This window comes from Eptatretus burgeri, chromosome 10, assembly GCF_056783735.1.
Source record: "Eptatretus burgeri isolate ZD-2024b chromosome 10, Ebu_testis_v1, whole genome shotgun sequence".
Lineage (NCBI taxonomy): Eukaryota > Metazoa > Chordata > Myxini > Myxiniformes > Myxinidae > Eptatretus > Eptatretus burgeri.
The window spans coordinates 90,026,649-90,045,435 of NC_140970.1; the positions used below are offsets into that span (position 1 = coordinate 90,026,649).

Sequence of the window (18,787 nt, forward strand, 5' to 3'; positions counted from 1 at the left end):
AACCACTGGCTCACATCCGTCCACTCTTGTGTATAAATGTGCACCCTCTCCCATCCTTGGTAGAATCCATGAAAAAAAGAAGAAGCTTTTTTGTGTTTGGCGTTTGAAAGGATTCAACAACAGCAAAGGTTTAACTGTTTTATTACAGGATAAAGGAGATTGACCGAGAGCTAACGACTTCACGTACATCTCTCCAGCTCAGCCTCCGAGACTCCTCCCCCATGTCACGTTACGTCACATCCTATAACGTGTATATGTGCATTTTTTTTGACACCACCCCCCAAATGATTCAAGTGCTCCCCCAAAAACTCATATCTCCTCTTCAAAGGTTGCAAACAGACCTTCCCCACATCATTGCCTCCCTCATGCATCACTGTCAATGTTCCCGGCCCACAATCGGACAGAGTCATCCAACATTCCTTCAACATCCCCCACACCCGCCCCTCTAAAACAACACAAAACTCGTATCCTTGTGACAAAATAGAGAGTCCACATCTTCAATGCCCTCATCCCTGACAAAAACTATCTCCCTGGTCACCCTCCTTCTCTTCCCCATCTGATGACCACAATCAGGCACACATGCACCACCGCCACCATCATCCACTTGACCATCCTTGTACACACGCACAGCACTCCCATCATTTCTTGCACCCGCAACACTCCTAACACTGGCTGCATCTACCGCAACCACAATGCCATCACCCCCAATTGAATCTCCCCCCCCCCCCCACCACCGCACACCCATGTGCACAGCCCGCCACCACACCTTCACCCACACTCTCGCCCATACTCATCACGCCCAGACTATCACTCATCCCTGTGCACCTCCGACGCCAGCAGCACACGCAGTACTCCCATCATCACCCACATCCTCCACACCTGTCATTGCCATCCCCACCAGCCACACCCCCCATGCCACCGGCACACTCACCAATACACGCACCCTATCATAGACTCACGCAACAAACACAATCGATTTACTTCATCTGATCCCCCACCCTCTGACAAATCTAGCAAAGAGGTTAACCCTTTCCTCAAATTGTCCACCAGCCCCAGCCAGTGTGCTCATTTCCACCAGAATCGCACCCCCCATCTGTCGCATCCAAATCACATGACTGACCCCTCTACACATGGCCTTCCTCCTCGAGAGCACCCACCTCCCCTAGGAGGCTGCTCAGAGGCATCATTAGAGAAAACTTCACCCATTTTTTTCAATCCACCTGTCGGGACAGCCGGATTGCCGCCCTGGGTCCCTCTCAGAGAAAATGCTCCGCTCAGACCCGCTGTCAGGCTCAAAAGGATTCCCCATTGAAGTGCCAGCTGCGCAGGCTGGACCGCCAGCTTCCGTGCTGTCAACCCTCTCTCCCGAGCCTGGTAGTAGCAAAGCGACTCTGTAGCTCCAACTCGTTGACGCCAAAAGGACTCGGTAAAGGTGCCTTGTCTTCCCCGAAAGGTGTTTGACCATTGCTATTGCTTTGTTAAACTCTCAGAATCCCTTCTTGGTCTTCTTAGCCTTTATTATATCGAGCAGATGTGATTTGTCACCCACTAAATATTGTACATTATTTGTCTACAGATTTAAAATCTACCACTTGCGCAGTATATTTAACTTTGATGAAAATACCGTCCTATGTTACAATTGGATAATAAGCCTGGTGTTGGTTTAATGGTTACGGTGGTTGGCTTAAGATCTAATGGTCTTGAGTTCAAGGCCGTGTTATTAAATTAACACCAGGTGGGTTGACTCAGCCTGTCATCCTTCTGAGGTTGGCAAAATGGGTACCAGCTTTCCAGTGACAGGGGAGCATTGCATCAGCAGCACAGCTGCACCCCCAGAAAGTGATGCAGCCACAGGCTGCATATGAATGCATTCATGAATGAATGAATGAATTGGACTATGTACAAAATTTGTTTGCAAGCATGGTGGATTTTTTGACCCTCCGACTACTCCCCTTTCCATGTCCAACCTCTCGGTGTGGCATATATGTCCCTTCCCTCATGTCTTTGCACTTCTACATTCCCCCCCCTCCTCTGATGCTCCCCTTCCCTCGCTTCCCTTTTGTGAATGTTGCAATGACCTATGATGTGACCTTTATAATCTGTCATTCATCTGTGCACTACAGACTCAACCCCAACTCCAGCGAGCCCAATGGTGGCACCCACACATTTCAAAGACCTCGGTAACCTCACACTATCTGCTATAAGGGAATGCTTTTGAGGTTTCACTCACACAATGAGAAGTTTTCACATTGCATACGCCTGTATGTTGTGTACAAATGCCATTGTCACATTCACCTTATTCAGATTTTTGTGATGGCATGCGGTGCCATTACGGTGCACATTGCATTGCGGGGAAATGTGAGTGTCCGGAGTGCGAGGTATCATCTGGAGACCCTGTTTGTGGAAATGATTCAGTTACGTACTCCAGTGAGTGCGAGCTCAAAAGATCTGCGTGCCAGATGCAGCTTTCACTCACAGTAACCTTCACAGGCCCGTGTGATGGTGAGGGATAGCATTATCACAGTTTGGTTTTGTTACTTCTCACTGCCATAATATCCATTTTGTTTTGTTGTCGATTTGACAAAATGTGAATTTTAGCTTTCATTTTGATTCAACCTAGACTGCATGGAGGGCTCTGGCAACGAAGAGGGAAATGAGCGTAATGATGATTGCTGGATGGAGAGATGTCATCGTTTTGGTGGTCGCTGGGACGTGGACGCGGAGGATGGCCCATGCCTCTGCCTTTTCTCCTGCTCTGATGTCAGTCGCAACCCGGTGAGGAACCTTGCAAAATATGCATTCTTCCATTGAAAATCTCGAGCTTGTTCATTCGTAACAAAATATTTCTTTTCAAAAAAATAATTTTCACAACATTTAGTAGGGTAGCAACTTAGTGGTAATGACCATAGGCTTGTATGTCAGGTGTTGAGGGTTCACCCCACCAGAAGGCAGCACCTTCAAGGGCTTGCATTCTACAGTGCTAGTCTTGGGAGAATTACGACGTCAATCTGAATTGTGGGGATTAAATAAAAATACTTCTTGCTAACTCGTGACCATCAGGGAGGAGGGTTAACCTGCTTGCCTTGCCTCATCCCAACGGTAATCAGTGTGAACAGACATTTCAACAGTGACTCTGAAATGAACCTTGGAGGAGGTGTTAAAATGCAGATTTTGACAGAAAAGTTGTTGTCGGAACCTGCCTGCAGGTGTGTGGTTCGGACGGAATCATGTACACCGGGGAATGTGATTTGCGTTACATGCGCTGCAAAACCCAGAAGAACATTACGATCAGCGCAAGAAAGTCTTGCAAGGATGGTAAGAGGGTTGAACGCAACTCGTACGTCTCAGTGTGTCACCCCGACCGTTTTCTTATTTACTTACTTACTTATTTATTTACTTCTTTATTTATTTATTTATTTATTTATTTATTTAGCCTTTTCTATTTCCACCCTGCTATATTTATCTTCTGATTTTTCTTTATCCTCTTTCTTCACTCTGATATTTTTGTTCTTTCTCTTTCTTCGCTCTAATTGAAACCTTGAATCCAAACGGCGATCTGTGACATCATGTCCTAACAAAATCTGTGATTTCCATCATGAGGGTCAGACTTTTACTAAGTGAACTGTTTTATTAGAGTTGTTTGGCTCTTTAATTAATGCCTACTTTCTGTTTCTGGAGTTCCAAATGTCGACCACTATGATGATTTCACCTGTTACACAAAATTATTTTGCATTAACCACAATTTTCCCACCCCTTTCATATCTTTCTCTTTAGCCTCCTGCAACTGTAACGAGCATGGGTCATTGTCCAACACCTGTGACCCACACACTGGAAAGTGCCCTTGTCGCAAGGGAGTCGGAGGTCAAAATTGTGACCGTTGTGATCCAGGGTTTTGGGGTTTCCGCAGCCTGGCCTCTGGGGATGATAGTTGTGCCCGTACGTAGCACATCTTGCTGTGATTCTTGTCATTTAACCAAAAGCACCAAGCCACTAATGCCTTGTCTCTATTGTTGTGATAATGTCACGTCTATGCTGTATCTCTGATCTCCATATCAGCAAGATGGAAGCTGAACCAGACGTAATTTATTCATATTAAGCCGCATTTTAATAACAGAGCCACACACGGGACAAGCTTGTATTGTTATAATCGTTAATTCTATGTGTGTGAATAACAACTCTTTCTTGATTTTTGGTTACAGATTTATACTCTTTTTGTAAAGCAAGAAAAAAATGAGACTGCTCCAGTCTTTAACTCGAGAGTTCATGGAACACGATACCCTACACAGTGTTCGAATATATTCAGTAGTGTACTTAAATTTTAAGAAAATAATCATTTTAATGACCGTTTAAAAAATCCAGAAGTTTAGTGCTACTGAAGTAGTCCAGAAGCAGTCCCGAATACCATACTTATATACCACCCAATCAAACCTTTACTGAAATTGAAGTACAGTAAGACCCTGACATTTGTGGAGGATACGTTCCTGGAACATGTCGCGAATGTTGAATTTGCGAATGTCGGGGCATTGTTTCAGTGGTTAAAAGGGGGATAGGTTCCCGGTGATTCGTGATTCATAATAGAAAAAAAAAATTACGAACATGAATGCACATGATTACAGTTTCATTAAAAACGATTACAGATAAAAAAAAAATCAACAGGTACTATTTCCAAATTTTATTTGAGATACGACATAACTTTTGATGTGATGATTATGATGATGAGTTAGAATCCAGTGAACTCCTCTGAAGAGGAGGCAAGTGAGGGTGCTGACGAGTCGTGCACTGAAGGGGATACAGGTGAGGGCACTGAAGGTGTGGAGGTGGAGGGGCCGGGGCGAAAAAATATGGGTGATTGAGAGCTGTTTTGCTGAGTGCTGCAGGCTTTTGTGCAGCTCAGTACAGCAGCAAAACATCATCCAACCCCATCTTGAACCGGAGGTACCGCTCCATCACTGGGTCGGCATCTTGCAACCTGTCAGAGACTGCCCTCATATCTTGCAGCACCTTAACTTGGAACTTGACGGTCAGGTTGGCCTTTGCCACCTCTTTCTCCTCTTCACTGCCCTCCTCCTCCTCAGAAACCTTGATGACGGCCTCCAACTCCTCGCCATGCAAGGCGATGAGGTCTTCCACTTCCTCAGGCTCCATATCTTCGAAGCCTTCTCCTCCCATCTTCCCATCTCCAATGCCAACCCTGCAATTTTCCACCTCTTCTGTGGTGTCGGGAAAACCTCTGAAGTTGATGATTGCCTGTGGTCATAGGTTTTGCCAGCAAGCGTTGATGGTGGAGGCTTTTACTTTGTCCAGCGAGTTTTTGATGGCACTGATGCAGTGCGCTGTGTTGAAGTCCTTCCAACATTTCCTGACGGTAAGTTCAGGGTTGACTCCGTGGCATGCAAGATGCGACAGAAGGTGTGGCTGGTGTAATACGTTTTGAACGTCAAAATTAATCCTTGGTCGAGTAGTTGGATCAGGCAGGTGGTGTTGGATGGCAGCAAGATGATGTTGACATTGGGATGGGCCACCATCATCACCTCTGGGTGGAGAGGAGCATTGTCCTCCAGTAGGAGGACCTTGGAGAGGTTTCTTTCTGCCAGGTACCTCTCCATTTGAGGGATGAAACAGTTGTGGAACCAATCCATAAAGATGGCAGCTGTTACCCACACCTTTCTGTTGCCCCTCTAAAATACTGTCAGAGTGTGCTTGTTTTTGCCTTTGAGAACACGTGGGTTTAGGGAATTGTACAACATCATTGGCTTCATCATAGAGTCCCTTTTGGCTTTGGCACAGAGAAGAGATACCTGGTCCTTTGCAGTCTTGAACCCTGCTGCTGTCCTCTCTCGCTTCAAGAAGAAAGTTCTTATGGGCATTTTCTTCTTGAACAGTCCGGTCTCGACTGCATTGAAGACCTGCTCTGGTACATACCCCTTCTTCTCAATGAGTTGAGCAGGGAAAGTTTCAGCTGCTTCGTGGTCCACCATGGCATGCTCGCCTGTGAGCTTCACATTGTGGAGACAGTACCGCTTCTTGAAGCGGTGAAACCATCCTCTGCTAGATCGGGAGTGGGACCACTCGTATCCACATCACTCGTGTTTGCAACACCACCCGCACCAATCAGATGATCGTACATGCGCTCTGCCTTTTCGCGAATCCGAGATTCACTTAAAGGCACGTTTTTCTGGGCATTGTCCTGGCTAAAACCACACAAAACCACAAAGACTGGCTAAAAACAAACCACGCATTCAATGCCTTCTCCATTGCTTTGATGTGAACTTCCCTGACTTGATTAACCACTTTGGTGCTGGGTTCTGCGCTCGCCACAACACTTTCGCGAATCGCCTTCTCTTTGAAAAAAAACACAACACAACAACAGACAGTCGACTCATTCACACCATAATACCTGCCCACACAGGCTGCACTCTCACCTCTTGATAGTCAGTCAAGCAGCTCCACTTTCTGGCTCAGGCTCTGGACTTTTTTCTGCCTCTTGGGAGCAGACGCATCTCCTGCACTACTCTTGCGCTTAGGACCCACGATCACACAATGAGTGCATAAAGTCCATGAATGTGAGGAATCGCAGCAGGTCAAGGCATCATAGAATAAAGAATGAGACCCAAGACTTGCTGCATAAGTATCTGTGCAGTGGTTGTGGTTAGATGGAGGAGGGGTGGGTAGTGTGACCATTGTTTGTGGAGGATGGTGGCAGGGGAGATTATTTTTGCACCCGCAAAAACCACGATTAGCTTAAGCATAGGGGCCACAAAAGTAGAAGCAGGTCACATTTTATAAACCATGAATATGCGGCGTCCACGAATGTCGAATCCTTGAATGTCGGGGTTCCAAGTACTGCAAAACTGGAGGTTCTTGGAGGTATTATGACAGGTGATTTCTGTTCTAGTGTTCAAGTATATAATTAAATTTAAATAAAGGAAAGATTTATGTCATTTAAATAAAAAATTCCTGTTTTGAGCGCCATTTTCCACAGTGTCAATTGCATCAACCTGTCGAACACATTACATTAGTTCTTCGTGCTTGTTGTTTGTGTCCTTTATGACATCCTCAAAATCAGTAAGTTTCCTGTTTGGAATGATTTTCAATTTTGTTTGACGACCAGGCAGGCAGGACAGAGTAAAAAGAATTGCTCTCTCCTCTCTGTGCATGTGTGATCAGGATGAATTCAAAACCAAAATACGGTAAAACGACAACCTTGTCTTTCTATTCATGTTCCAATTCCTGTTCAAAATATAACATTCAATGAACATAAGTTGTTACTTGATCATAAACTGACGATCATAAACTGATAAGATGGACAGACGGATAGAGGGATGGATATAAAAGAGGGTTTGGGTAGGAAGGGTTAATGAAGGTAATACATATCATGGGTTAGGATGGGGGATGGCACGAGGTGGTGGTTCATTGCCTGGTTAAAGACCTGGAGGGAAAAGTGAGACAAAACTATTCTGGACGGCTGTTCCATGCACAAGAGAAGCGAGGAATAAATGAGTTGAGGTGTGTCATCAGCTTGGATTTTGGAAGTTTAACCAGGAGCAGGTTACTGAAAGAACACGTGCATCCTGGAATTGCTGAGGAGGTTTGGAGGACTGAGAGCAGAGGGAGCAATGTTGAAGAATAGATTGTGGAATCCAGAGAGATCACTGACCTACCTGCCTGGATGTGAGAGAATCAGATCTTGTGCTTTGGCCTCATCATGGGAGATTCCAATAATTTTGAGAGCTTTAGATTCCATGGTATCCAGGAGAGACGGATGTAATGCTAGAACACCTGACCATTGTGGAGAGTAGTACTCTATTGAACGACAGATGAAGACTTTGTAGGCAGTGAGTGGCTCGGATTTTCCAGGGAAAGACTTCGATCAACAGAGGATGGCCAATCTGCGACTGGCTTTCGAGGCCAGCTTTGCTATGTGATTGTACCAAGAAAGGTCATGGCTAATTGTGATTCAGCATGGATGTCACAGATCCCTGGAGCTTTACCCCATTTCAACCTGTTCACCGCAGCCTGTGTTTCCACAAACGAAGGTGGACCACAGTTGATTGGAGGGTCAGCAATAGGGATAGTAACACCCCTGATATCCGACTCGACAGCTGGTGGATCAGCTTGGTATAGCCGCTCAAAGCAACCGGCCCAGCGGGCCTTCATTTTGAACTCCTCTGTCAAGAGCCCACCATCCTCCGCTCCAACTGCAGTTCACCGAGGGACAGGCTTGAAGGAACGCAATGCGCGAATTCCCCTGTAAGCAGGACGAGAATCACTTGACCACAGGTGATGCTCTACCCCCTCAGAGATTCCTCATACATAGGCCTCCTTGTCCACCCTCAGCACACGCACAGTTTTACGTCTCACCTCCCTGAACAGCTCAGCTCTGCCATTAAGCCTGCCCCTGTGACTCTGGTCAATGGTATCCAGTGTCCTTTGAGAGACAAAATTCTTCTTTGCCCTCTGGTGAGTTCCAAGACATCCACCGGCAACATCAAGGATGGTGGTCTTGAATGCACTCTACAACTTTTCAGGATTCCCCAAAGCACCCAGACCTCCCAAATCCCCACTCAGCCTGTTCACAAACTCCTCAGCTATCCTCTCATCCTTGAGATTGCCAACATCCAGCTGGGATGGTACCATTCTCCCGGATTTAAGCTGAAACTTCAGTTCTACCACAAGCCTGTGGTCGCATTTGAGGAAATGAGCACTCCGGTAGACCCTGCAGTTCTGGTTCATCCTCCAGCGACCATCAACAAGCATATAGTCAATCTCCTTTGCTATACCATCAGCATTGGAATACAAAGTCCAGCAATGAGCCTATGGGCGCTGAAACCATGAACCAGCCACCCTAAGTCAACGATTTCTTGCAAAGTCAAGGAACTTAGTGCTATTCTGGATCACAGTTCCAGACCCATGGGGACCAACATATGTCTCATAACCATCCCCATCAGTTCCGGTCGATGCATTGAAATCCCCCAAGACAAGAAGAGTATCTCACCTGGGGCACTGATCAACCACAGACTCGAGCATGTCATAGAATGGGTCCTTCATGGTGAGATCACTCGCCTCAGTTGGAGCATATACAGAGACCAGGGAAATCACACCCAAGCAGTGACGAATCCCTCGTCTCATCATATGCTCGTTGACCGGTGTTACCTCAATTTTCATTGGAGTCATCTTATTGGACACAGCTGCAGCAACTCCTTGGGCATGGAAACCATCAGAGTGACCAGACCAATCGCAGGTGTAACCACCAGCCATGATCTCGCCACTTTTCGGTCTCCGAACCTTAGAGAGTGCTGCAATACTGATGTTCAAACGCTAGAACTCAGATGATAACAGAGACAGGTGATCATCCTCTCTTGGGGATAGGACATTCCAGGCATCCACATGAAGGGGCCACCTCAGGTTACCCCAAGGAGACCGCCGTCTGGTGGACGACACCTCAGCACCACCTTGATGCACACTACCGCAATCCCACCCGGGAAGGTTACCCGGTGTTTTTCGTCCTATTATGAAAGAGCGGGGGTCCTGAAGGCTTTGCCCCAATCCCGTCATCTGGTGAGCTGCCCTGCAAAGAGCAGTTGCACAGGAGGTACTCCCACAGAATGGGTTTTCAGTTTTCTTTGCGTTTTTAGTCTGTTTTGTGGAATGAAGGGTTTTGTGGTGGCTGGAGTGCAGATCCTGCTACCAACCTACCAAAAAAAGTAACCCAACTGCAGGAGGACATCTGCAGACACAGTGGGCTTCAAAATGGATGGCCGTTGGCTCACAAGGAGCTCTTCCGCCCTTTGACATTCTAATTGTACATACTTTACCGGTCCAGGGGTCCTATTTTTTTACTTTTATCTTTATCTCTCTGTGCTTCTCTCTTTACTTGTTCCTCACTTCTTATTAGCTGTGGCTTTCTAATTTTGTCTCCATCTCTATAAATACACCCAAACCACACACAAGCTTACAACTAATGATGTTACCCTCACCAAAGGAGAGGGTATTGCTTCGGTCCATTTGTTTGTTTGTCTGTTTTTCTGCTCAGAATCTGCTAACGGAGACCACAAATACCACGTAGTGGTAGGCAGTAATACATGTTCTCTCTTTTTTTCAACCAAGTACCGACATACTATAAATAAAAGTATGTGCAATTAGAATGTAAGTACATCTATAAATTATGTACAATTACAATGTGAATACGTCTCCAAAGTATTGTTGCGAATTCGCACCCGCCGGCGTGCGGACGGCCACGTCACTCGAATCACGACTGCGTCACCCACCGGACGGACAATTCAGTCGTGACCCTCCGGGAACTATCGCCCGGAGCCAGTCACGGGTGGGCCTTTCAAACTCACCACGATCGTGCCAATCGACCACCCACGTAGGATAGGGTTGTTCACCAAACTCGACCTACCTAAGTACCCATGCGGATGGTGAACCGGGCGATCATACCTCGCCGCAGGTCGACTCCAGACACGAGCCGCTTGGGCGGCCCGTTCCGTACTATCGGGATAACCGAGCGGTGTTATCGTCGACCTTGACGGTTCAGATTATTTACCGGGCGTTTTGCACCCACTACGAACCCTTTACGTGAAGCATGATGGAGGGTCAATAAAGAAAAGACGAAGTGAAACGGGAAAACAGTTCACACAATGCACATTTATTTCCCGGCACATGGAAAGCACATATATACAGCCATACAGTCAAAATGCACATATAGCAACCAAAATAAAAGCAACAACGACGCAGAGTTACTACCGACTACGTGCACACACGGCAACACTTATACAGTTCTACTTTACAGACGGCGCCAACACACATTTACACAAAAGCAAAGGAAAGAAGCCACCCTCATAGACAAGGGGGCAGACAGGCCTGTAGGCCAATATGTGCGCGAGACCGGGGGTGGGGGGGAGGGGGTCCTACCCGCGTCCTCGTGTCGCGTTGGCGGACGAGCCGCAGATGTGGCTGCGCGGCTGTGCCCCAACTCCGTGCTCCTTGGCGGGTTTCGTTGGCACGACGTTTGGAGTGGGGTGGGAACAGGGCCCCCTTTTGCACTATCTCGGCGCTGGGGAAAGGGAAATTGTTGATGCCCTGGGGGAGGGAGATGGCTGGCTGGCTTAGGTCCCGCGACGAGCGATCCCACACCGCGACCTCGTCGCCGACCGCCGTCCTTCTCACCTCGGACCCGAGCTCCTTTGCCTCTTCCCGCAACTCTTCTCAGCCGACTCCAGAACCCAACTCTCTCGATGACGCTCCGTTTTATAGGCTGGCAGGAGCAGCTAATATGCAAATATTCGGATCAGGATGACCTCGGGGGCGGAGACACGCTCGCCCATTGGTCGGAGGGAACGGGGGCGTGAACCTCCCCTGATCCTAGAATTTGCATATATCGATTTCACACAGACGCGCCTGGAGGCGGGGCCAAGCCGCCCCGCGCTTGCTAATTGGACGGAGGAGAAGTGGGCGTGTAGCGTTCTTGATCCAAATTTTCCTTCGGAAAGGCCGCTATTTGCGCTCAGGGCCCGGTGCGCTCGGCACCAATCGCCGAACGGGCCCGAGACAGCCCGACGTTCAGTGTTCACAGGTGGTGCGGGAATGGCCGTAGAAGGAGAGAGGTGAAGGTGGTGGAGGGTTTTCGGTGGTGGTTGATGGTTATGGTGCCGTTGGGAATGGCAGTGATGTGATGTTTGTGGGATTGAGTTGTGAAGGTAAAGGTCGTGGCTGTTGGCGTTGTTGTTGTTGTTGTTGTCTGAGGGTTGGAGCATGGTTGTAGTTGGTGACGATGGCTGGCGTGGTGGTTAAGGTGGTTGTTGTGTGATGGCGGTTGAGACGTGGTTGGTTCAAAATAAAGATAGAACAGAAAAACGCCTAACTCAAAGGATCGCAGCCTGAATGAATCTCATAAATTCCCTCTATACAACGGGTTTGGGCTAACTACACATGTACTTAGAGATATCTCACCTTCGGGCCCTGAATGGTGGTTTGCGAATTTCCACAGCCGTAAACAGTATGTACAATTCAAATGTGAATACGTCTATAAAGTATGTCCAATTAGAATGTGAGTACATCTGTAAAGTATGTACAATTGGAATGTGAGTACAATAGTACATGTATGAAGTATGTTTGGCACATGTATCATCCACATTCTAAACTATGTAGACATACTGGACACAGTGATCCAGCTGTTTCCAGCAATACTCGGGGAAGTGCATTTAATTGCATGGCTGGTAATTTTGCTTCATTCACAGAACACATGTATTAGCAAATTATTTACGCAGACATTAATATTGGGTAGTTGTGATCACCACTTGGCAAAAAGGTGCAGGAGGAGTATCATTTTGCACCCTGCTACCTGGGGCAGGGCAAAAGGTCAAATACTGAAACATGAAATTACCAGCACATTTTAAAACATTTTAAAATTAAACCTTTTATCTGCAATAAACATTGGGGGATGCATGAAATATGTGGACTGATTTGGATTTTACCCCCGGGTTCATGCCCGAGGGTGTGGGGATTTTGGGTCACAGGGACAAACGGAATTTTTTTCAACTCAAAATTTGATATTGCATCATTCATTCCTGGTGGAACCTTTTGTCATCTTTCAACTTTTCTTTTGGTGGGAAGCGTGGGGATTGGCGAACGGCATGGCATCGACTTCGCTCTCGTCTTTGGTTATAACTTGTAGCCATGCAATGAGTTCTTGAAAAAAATGATCAGGTATGTTTATCATGTGTTACTGGTCTATGAAATGTACATGTTTTCTCTCATAGCGACATTACCTTGTACTAATAATATAATGAGTCTCTTGGCTTCTAGCAGTCCTTAAGACACAATGAAATAAAAAATAAGACTATAATAGAAAAAAAAAGGATTTGGATTTCTCACTTGATTGTTTTCTCTCCATCCTTTTCAGCATGTCAGTGTAATCCCTTGGGGTCTGTGCGGATTGATTGCAATCAGATGAACGGTAAATGCACATGTTTGGAAGGCATACAGGGTCACCATTGTGATGTCTGCCCTGATGGACGTAATCTCCAACATGGTGGCTGCCAGGCAGGTAAATATGCGCACCCAAGAGTTATTGTGTTTCAAATTTCCGTTTAGTTATTGATCTATTTATTTATTTTAATTATATTGTAAATAAACCGATTATTTGTAGGCATAAACAGGACCTGGCTGGATAGTTTGGAGGTATGCATACTCAACTTTCAGCTGTTGCCTTGGTTTGAATTTCGACCCAGCTATAAACTGTCACTCTGGTGTTTTGCATGCAGGGTGATTCATAAATGTGTGTACCATCCATCGGAACGATATTAAATCCAAAGACCTGACCCGTATGCCAACACTGATTGTTTGGGTACATTAAAGATCCTACAGTGTCTTTCGTGAAGTGTAGGTGAGTTATCGCCGGCACCCTGGACAAAAATTGCAAATTCCTACCAAAATCACCTTTAGCCGAACAGCACACCTGGCTGGAGGGTTCTCAAACACTTGGGCTGACCCCACAAGATGGGAATGATGGAGGCTGTTAAAAGTAGTCGTCTGGAGTTGTAACAGGGTTTCTCATTGAATGGGAAATTCTGCACCTAGCTTATCATGATTTCCTTTCATAAGAATCTTCCTGACATGAGTATATTTTTACTGATTTCCTTTACCCGTGGATATGTCGTTGACTATCCCCCAGCTAAAAAAATCATGTTGTATCCCTGACATATATCCCTCCTCGCCCCCTACTGTGTTCAGATGCCGCTCATCTCACTTGTGAGGGAATACAATGTGACCCCGGAGCGGTGTGTGTGCTGAGTGCTGGAAAACCTACTTGCGAGTGCAACAGACAATGCAACGAGACATATCCAATCCCGGTATTATGAACAATGTTTTGCCAACAACCAGTTGTCCTGTATGTATAATTGTGTGTTTAAGATGAGGAAAAGGCCCTGTCCAGCTCAGGCCTAATGATTGAGGAGGGTCATCTGAAAAGTTTTTTTTTTTTAATAGCAGCAACAACCAGAAAACTCACTGGACAATCACCTGTAATCTTTCTGAACATTTATCCTCACTTGAGTATCATCCAGTGAAGTCTGACAAGATGGTGCAGATGTAGCCCACTTACTTTTGAGCTGCATCATCTGGGTTTGATTCCCGACTTGACTATATTGTGCTTCGCACACAGGGCATTGTAACACGAAATGCATCATCCTCCGATCGACATTAAGCCTGGTGTCCCGTCTGCCAGCGTTAGTTGTTTGGCCTTTGCAATCCCACGAACTTTCGTGAAGAGTAGGTGAGCTGTCACCATCACCCTAGACAGATTCAAATTCCTGTCCCAATTACCATTGGGAAGGCAAAGGCAAACCAAGCAGTGTGATCCTTGCCAAGGGGTTGATCTGGTCGTACTGAACCTACCTTCAGGTCAAGCACCACAGATTGAGGAAGATAAAACAATTCTGCTCCCAATGCTTCCTCGGATTTACCTCCTGCTGTGAGGTTTTGTTGAAGGACTACAGTATTTGTTTTTTTCGTAGTTTTCCCAGTTTTGTTCATGATAAGACTTACAGCCTCATGGACAATTTTTAAACACGACCCCTCCATGGTCCCATTGTGTTTGTTATTGTTACCCTGCGCACCCAAAACAAAAGAGCAGTGTTAAACAATTGGTTCATGCGTGTCCGTCCGATCAGTTTGTGATCATGAGTTTATAATCGAGGAACAACTTATTTAAATTGAGTGTTATATTTTGAACAGGAATACAAGTCTGCCGTTTTACTGTATTTTGGCTCGGAATTCGTCCCAATCGTACATGTGCAGAGAAGAGTGGAGTGAGATAATATTTTTACTCTGTCTGTCCACCTGACAGTTAATCATAATTGAAAATTTTTTTCAAACGGGAAACTTACTGTTTTTAACGACGTTATAATGGACACAAACAACAAACACGAAGAACTAATGTAACATGTCAGATCGGGTGATGTAATAGCCACTGTGGTAAACTGCGGTAAAACCAGGAAGGTATTTATATATACACCTTTAAACTTTTACTTAAATTGAATTATATAATTCAACACTGCAGAACACAAATCGTGTGTGTGTGTGTGTGTATGTGTGTGTGTGTGTGTGTGTGTGTGTGTGTGTGTGTGTGTGTGTGTGTGTGTGTGTGTGTGTGTGTGTGTGTGTGTGTGTGTGTGTGTGTGTGTGTTGGCAGAGTGGTTAAATGTATATATGTATATGTATATATATATATATATATTGTTGTAGAATTCCCACCCGTCGGCATGCGAAAGACCGCGTCTAACCAATAACGGTCGCTTCGCCCACCGAACGGGCAATCCAGTTGTGACTTTCTGGAACAACGCCAGAAACCATTCACTGGTGGGTTTTTAATCCCACCACAACCTTGTCTGCACTCTACCCGCGCTACAGGGTCCGATCGCCAAAAATTAGATTTACCTAATTATTCGCGCAGGTAGGTTACCAAGAGATTGTACCTCAACGGGACCGCTTGGAAACGAGCCGCTTAAGCAGCTCGCTTCCTTTTGGGATAACCGAGCGGGGTGTCATCGCTTTACCGGCTATTTAAAAACCAACTATATTCCGAGTGCAAGACGGGGCAGTTCAATGAGGGAATGGACGCAACGAACAGGTTTACATTCACGCAAGGACATTTTTGATAATAAAGCACGTATGCAATTAAACAAGGCAAAACACGTATACAATTATACAAGCAACAAAAGCACGACAAAAGAACTACAACCGTCTACTTATTATGTACAGTCACTTGCACTTAACAGCAGTTCCTACTTATTAGACAGGCCCACGGACACACGTTCGCACACATACACACCCAATAAATGGTGGCAGAGGCCTTGAATAACGAGCTCCAGCTCTGAGGACAGGTGAGCTGAAACCCAGAGCCTATCTCGAACCTCTCCACCTCGTGTGGTCTTCAAGTTGTTCGGACCCGGGCTCCAGCGAGAGCGAGCTGGATCCAATCGCCGTGAGCTGCGATCCTTCCCGAGCTCCCGTGAATCCTCCCGCACTTCTCAACACGTGCTAGTGAGACGAGGCGCCGATCCTTCCCGGCGATGCGTCGCTTCCCCGAGGAACCACCTCCTGCGCTTCTCAACACATGCTGGTGAGACGAGGCGCCGATCCTTCCCGTTGATGCGTCGCTTCCCTGAGGTACCACCTCCCATGCTTCTCAACACGTGCTGGTGAGACGAGGCGCCGAACCTTCCCATCTGCGTCGCTTCCCCGAGGAACCACCTCCACGAAGAGGTCTGAGTCTCACCAAGCCGGGAACCAAAACGGAGCACAAAGAGCTCCACGAACCAAGAAGAAGAAGCCAGCACTCGCAGCTCGAGCCGAGCGACCAGCTTAGCTTCCTTCCAAACAGGGCAGCTTGAAGCAAAAAGCTCTCCCGAGCCAAGCAGAAGCCGAAGCTCACGGAACCGTCAAAGCAAAGAGCCTCCAAAAAGCCTCCTCCCGAGCCAGGCCTCAGCCGAAGCTCACTGAGCCAGCCGAAGCAAAAAGCTTCCGCAGGCCTCAACCCTAACGCAAGCCAAGCAGGATCCGACGGTCTGCTGAATGACTCCCCTCAACTTCCTTCTCCAACTCTGCCCACTAAACAAAAGAAAAAGTTCTCCTCTTATCCGTCTCCGCCCCACGCCCCGCGTGACTCATGCCCTCGTGATCCATCCCCCCGCTCAACCACGGGTGGGAGGGAGTTGTTGACATCATGAGTCACGGGATGGCAGGGTTCTTCCTCTTCGCAGAAGAGGGGGAGGGATGTCTCCATTGTTCGTTCCCTAACTATTAAATCTCCGCAGCGCATCTAATCGATTTCTGAACATTTAAACAATGAAAGGTGAACTATCTAGGGAACAAGCACTTATCGACATAGCTGACTAAAGGAACCTGTATGTTGTGTGCAATCGAATTCCAAATTTGTAACAATATATATGTATATGTATATATATATATATATATATATATATATATATATATATATATATATATATATATATATATATATATATATATATATATATATATATATATGTATGTATATGTGCATATATATGTATTGTTGCGAATTCGCGCCCGCCGGCGTGCGATTGGCCACGTGACTCGAATCGCGGCACGTCGCCCACCGGACGGACAATTCTGTCATGACCCTCTCGGACTAACGCCGGGAGCTAGTCACGGGTGGGCCTTTCGGCCTCACCACGATCGTGCCAATCGGCCACCCGCGTGGGATAGGGTTGTTCGACAAACTCAACCTACCTAAGTACCCACGCGGATAGTAGACCGGGCGATCGCACCTCGCCGCAGGTCGACTCCGGACACGGGCCGCTTAAGTGGTCCGTTCCGTGCTATCGGGATAACCGAGCGGTGTTATCGTCTGCCTCGACGGTTCCGATTAATTATCGGGCGTATTAAGCCCACTACAAACCCTTTACGTGAAGCAAGATGGAGATTCAAATGAAGGAAAGGACGCAGCGAAATGAGGAACAATTCAACATAATGCACTTTATTTACACGACACACGAAGAGCACACATATATCAATTTAAAACAAAAACAACAATGCAGAGCTAACCGAATACGCGAACACACGGCAACACTTATACAGTTTCACTTTACAAGACATGGCGCCACAAGATCCATACAAAAAAAAACCAAAGAAAAGGCTACCCTCAAAGACAAGGGGGCAGACGGGGCCCGTGGGCCTTTATGGCGTGGGACTTGGCAGACGGAACGAGTCCCACGAGACCGTTGCAGGTTACCTGCACCCTCGCGGTGCGATGGTGGGCGAGCTCTCTCCGGCGCTCCTGGTACGAACGCGCAGGTCCGCGCAACACAGCTGGCAGAGCGGCACCTCCAGTCCGCGTCCCTCGGCGACGTCCGGACTCCCCACCGACTGCAAGCGTCAACGAGCGGTTCGCTCTACGGACCGCTTCTCCAAGACCCAGACGGGCAGAAGACCATGAACCGCCAACTGATACTGACACTCTCACCGACCGCCCTGACCTGACCTCCTCTGACCTGACTTCCTCTGGTGTCGCTCTCTCCGACCTAACTTCCTCTTAGCCCCACCTCCGTGCACCCTTTTATTTCCCCAGCACCCTGCCCCTCCCTTCGCGGCACGTGGGGGGGGGGAACATTCCACCAGAGAAATCGGGGCGGGAGCCGAGCCTCAACCGTCATTCTTGTTTACCAGAGAAATCGGGGTGGGAGTTGAGTTTCAACCGTCATCCTTGTTTACCAGAGAACTTGGGGCGGGAGTTGAGCCTCAACCGTCATTCTTGTTTACCAGAGAAATCGGGGTGGGAGTTGAGTTTCAACCGTCATCCTTGTTTACCAGAGAAATCGGGGTGGGAGTTGAGCCTCAACCGTCATTCTTGTTTACCAGAGAAATCGGGGTGGGAGTTGAGTTTCAACCGTCATCCTTGTTTACCAGAGAAATCGGGGCGGGAGTTGAGCCTCAACCGTCATTCTTGTTTACCAGAGAAATCGGAGTGGGAGTTGAATTTCAACCGTCATCCTTGTTTAACAGAGAAATCGGGGCGGGAGTTGTTGTTGTTCCCCTTTTGTGTTCGTGGAGATGTTGACGGTTGCTGGCGGAGTGGTGAGGATGGCGTGGTTGTTGAGAGGCAGGTGTGGTTGTTGTTGTGAAGCGGCGTTGTGGTTGGTGGTTGTGTGATGCCGGTTGAGACGTGGTTAGTTCAAAATAAAGATAGAACAGAAAAACGGCTATCTCAAAGCGTCGCAGCCCGAATGAATCACATTTATTCCCT

At 47.1% G+C, this 18,787-nt stretch overlaps 1 protein-coding gene across 4 annotated transcripts in view; it reads left to right on the forward strand.

Moving 5' to 3' along the window:
- LOC147019084 (agrin-like) overlaps positions 1–18,787 on the forward strand; it is a 182,989-nt gene that overhangs the window by 94,775 nt on the left and 69,427 nt on the right. For all 4 annotated transcript variants that reach the window (XM_085899319.1, XM_085899320.1, XM_085899321.1 and 1 more), the window contains 7 exons: positions 2,124–2,180; positions 2,305–2,502; positions 2,621–2,775; positions 3,207–3,315; positions 3,775–3,936; positions 12,905–13,048; positions 13,735–13,853. In XM_085899319.1, coding sequence (XP_085755445.1) covers positions 2,124–2,180; positions 2,305–2,502; positions 2,621–2,775; positions 3,207–3,315; positions 3,775–3,936; positions 12,905–13,048; positions 13,735–13,853 — 944 coding nt within the window. The remainder of the gene's footprint in view (positions 1–2,123; positions 2,181–2,304; positions 2,503–2,620; positions 2,776–3,206; positions 3,316–3,774; positions 3,937–12,904; positions 13,049–13,734; positions 13,854–18,787) is intronic.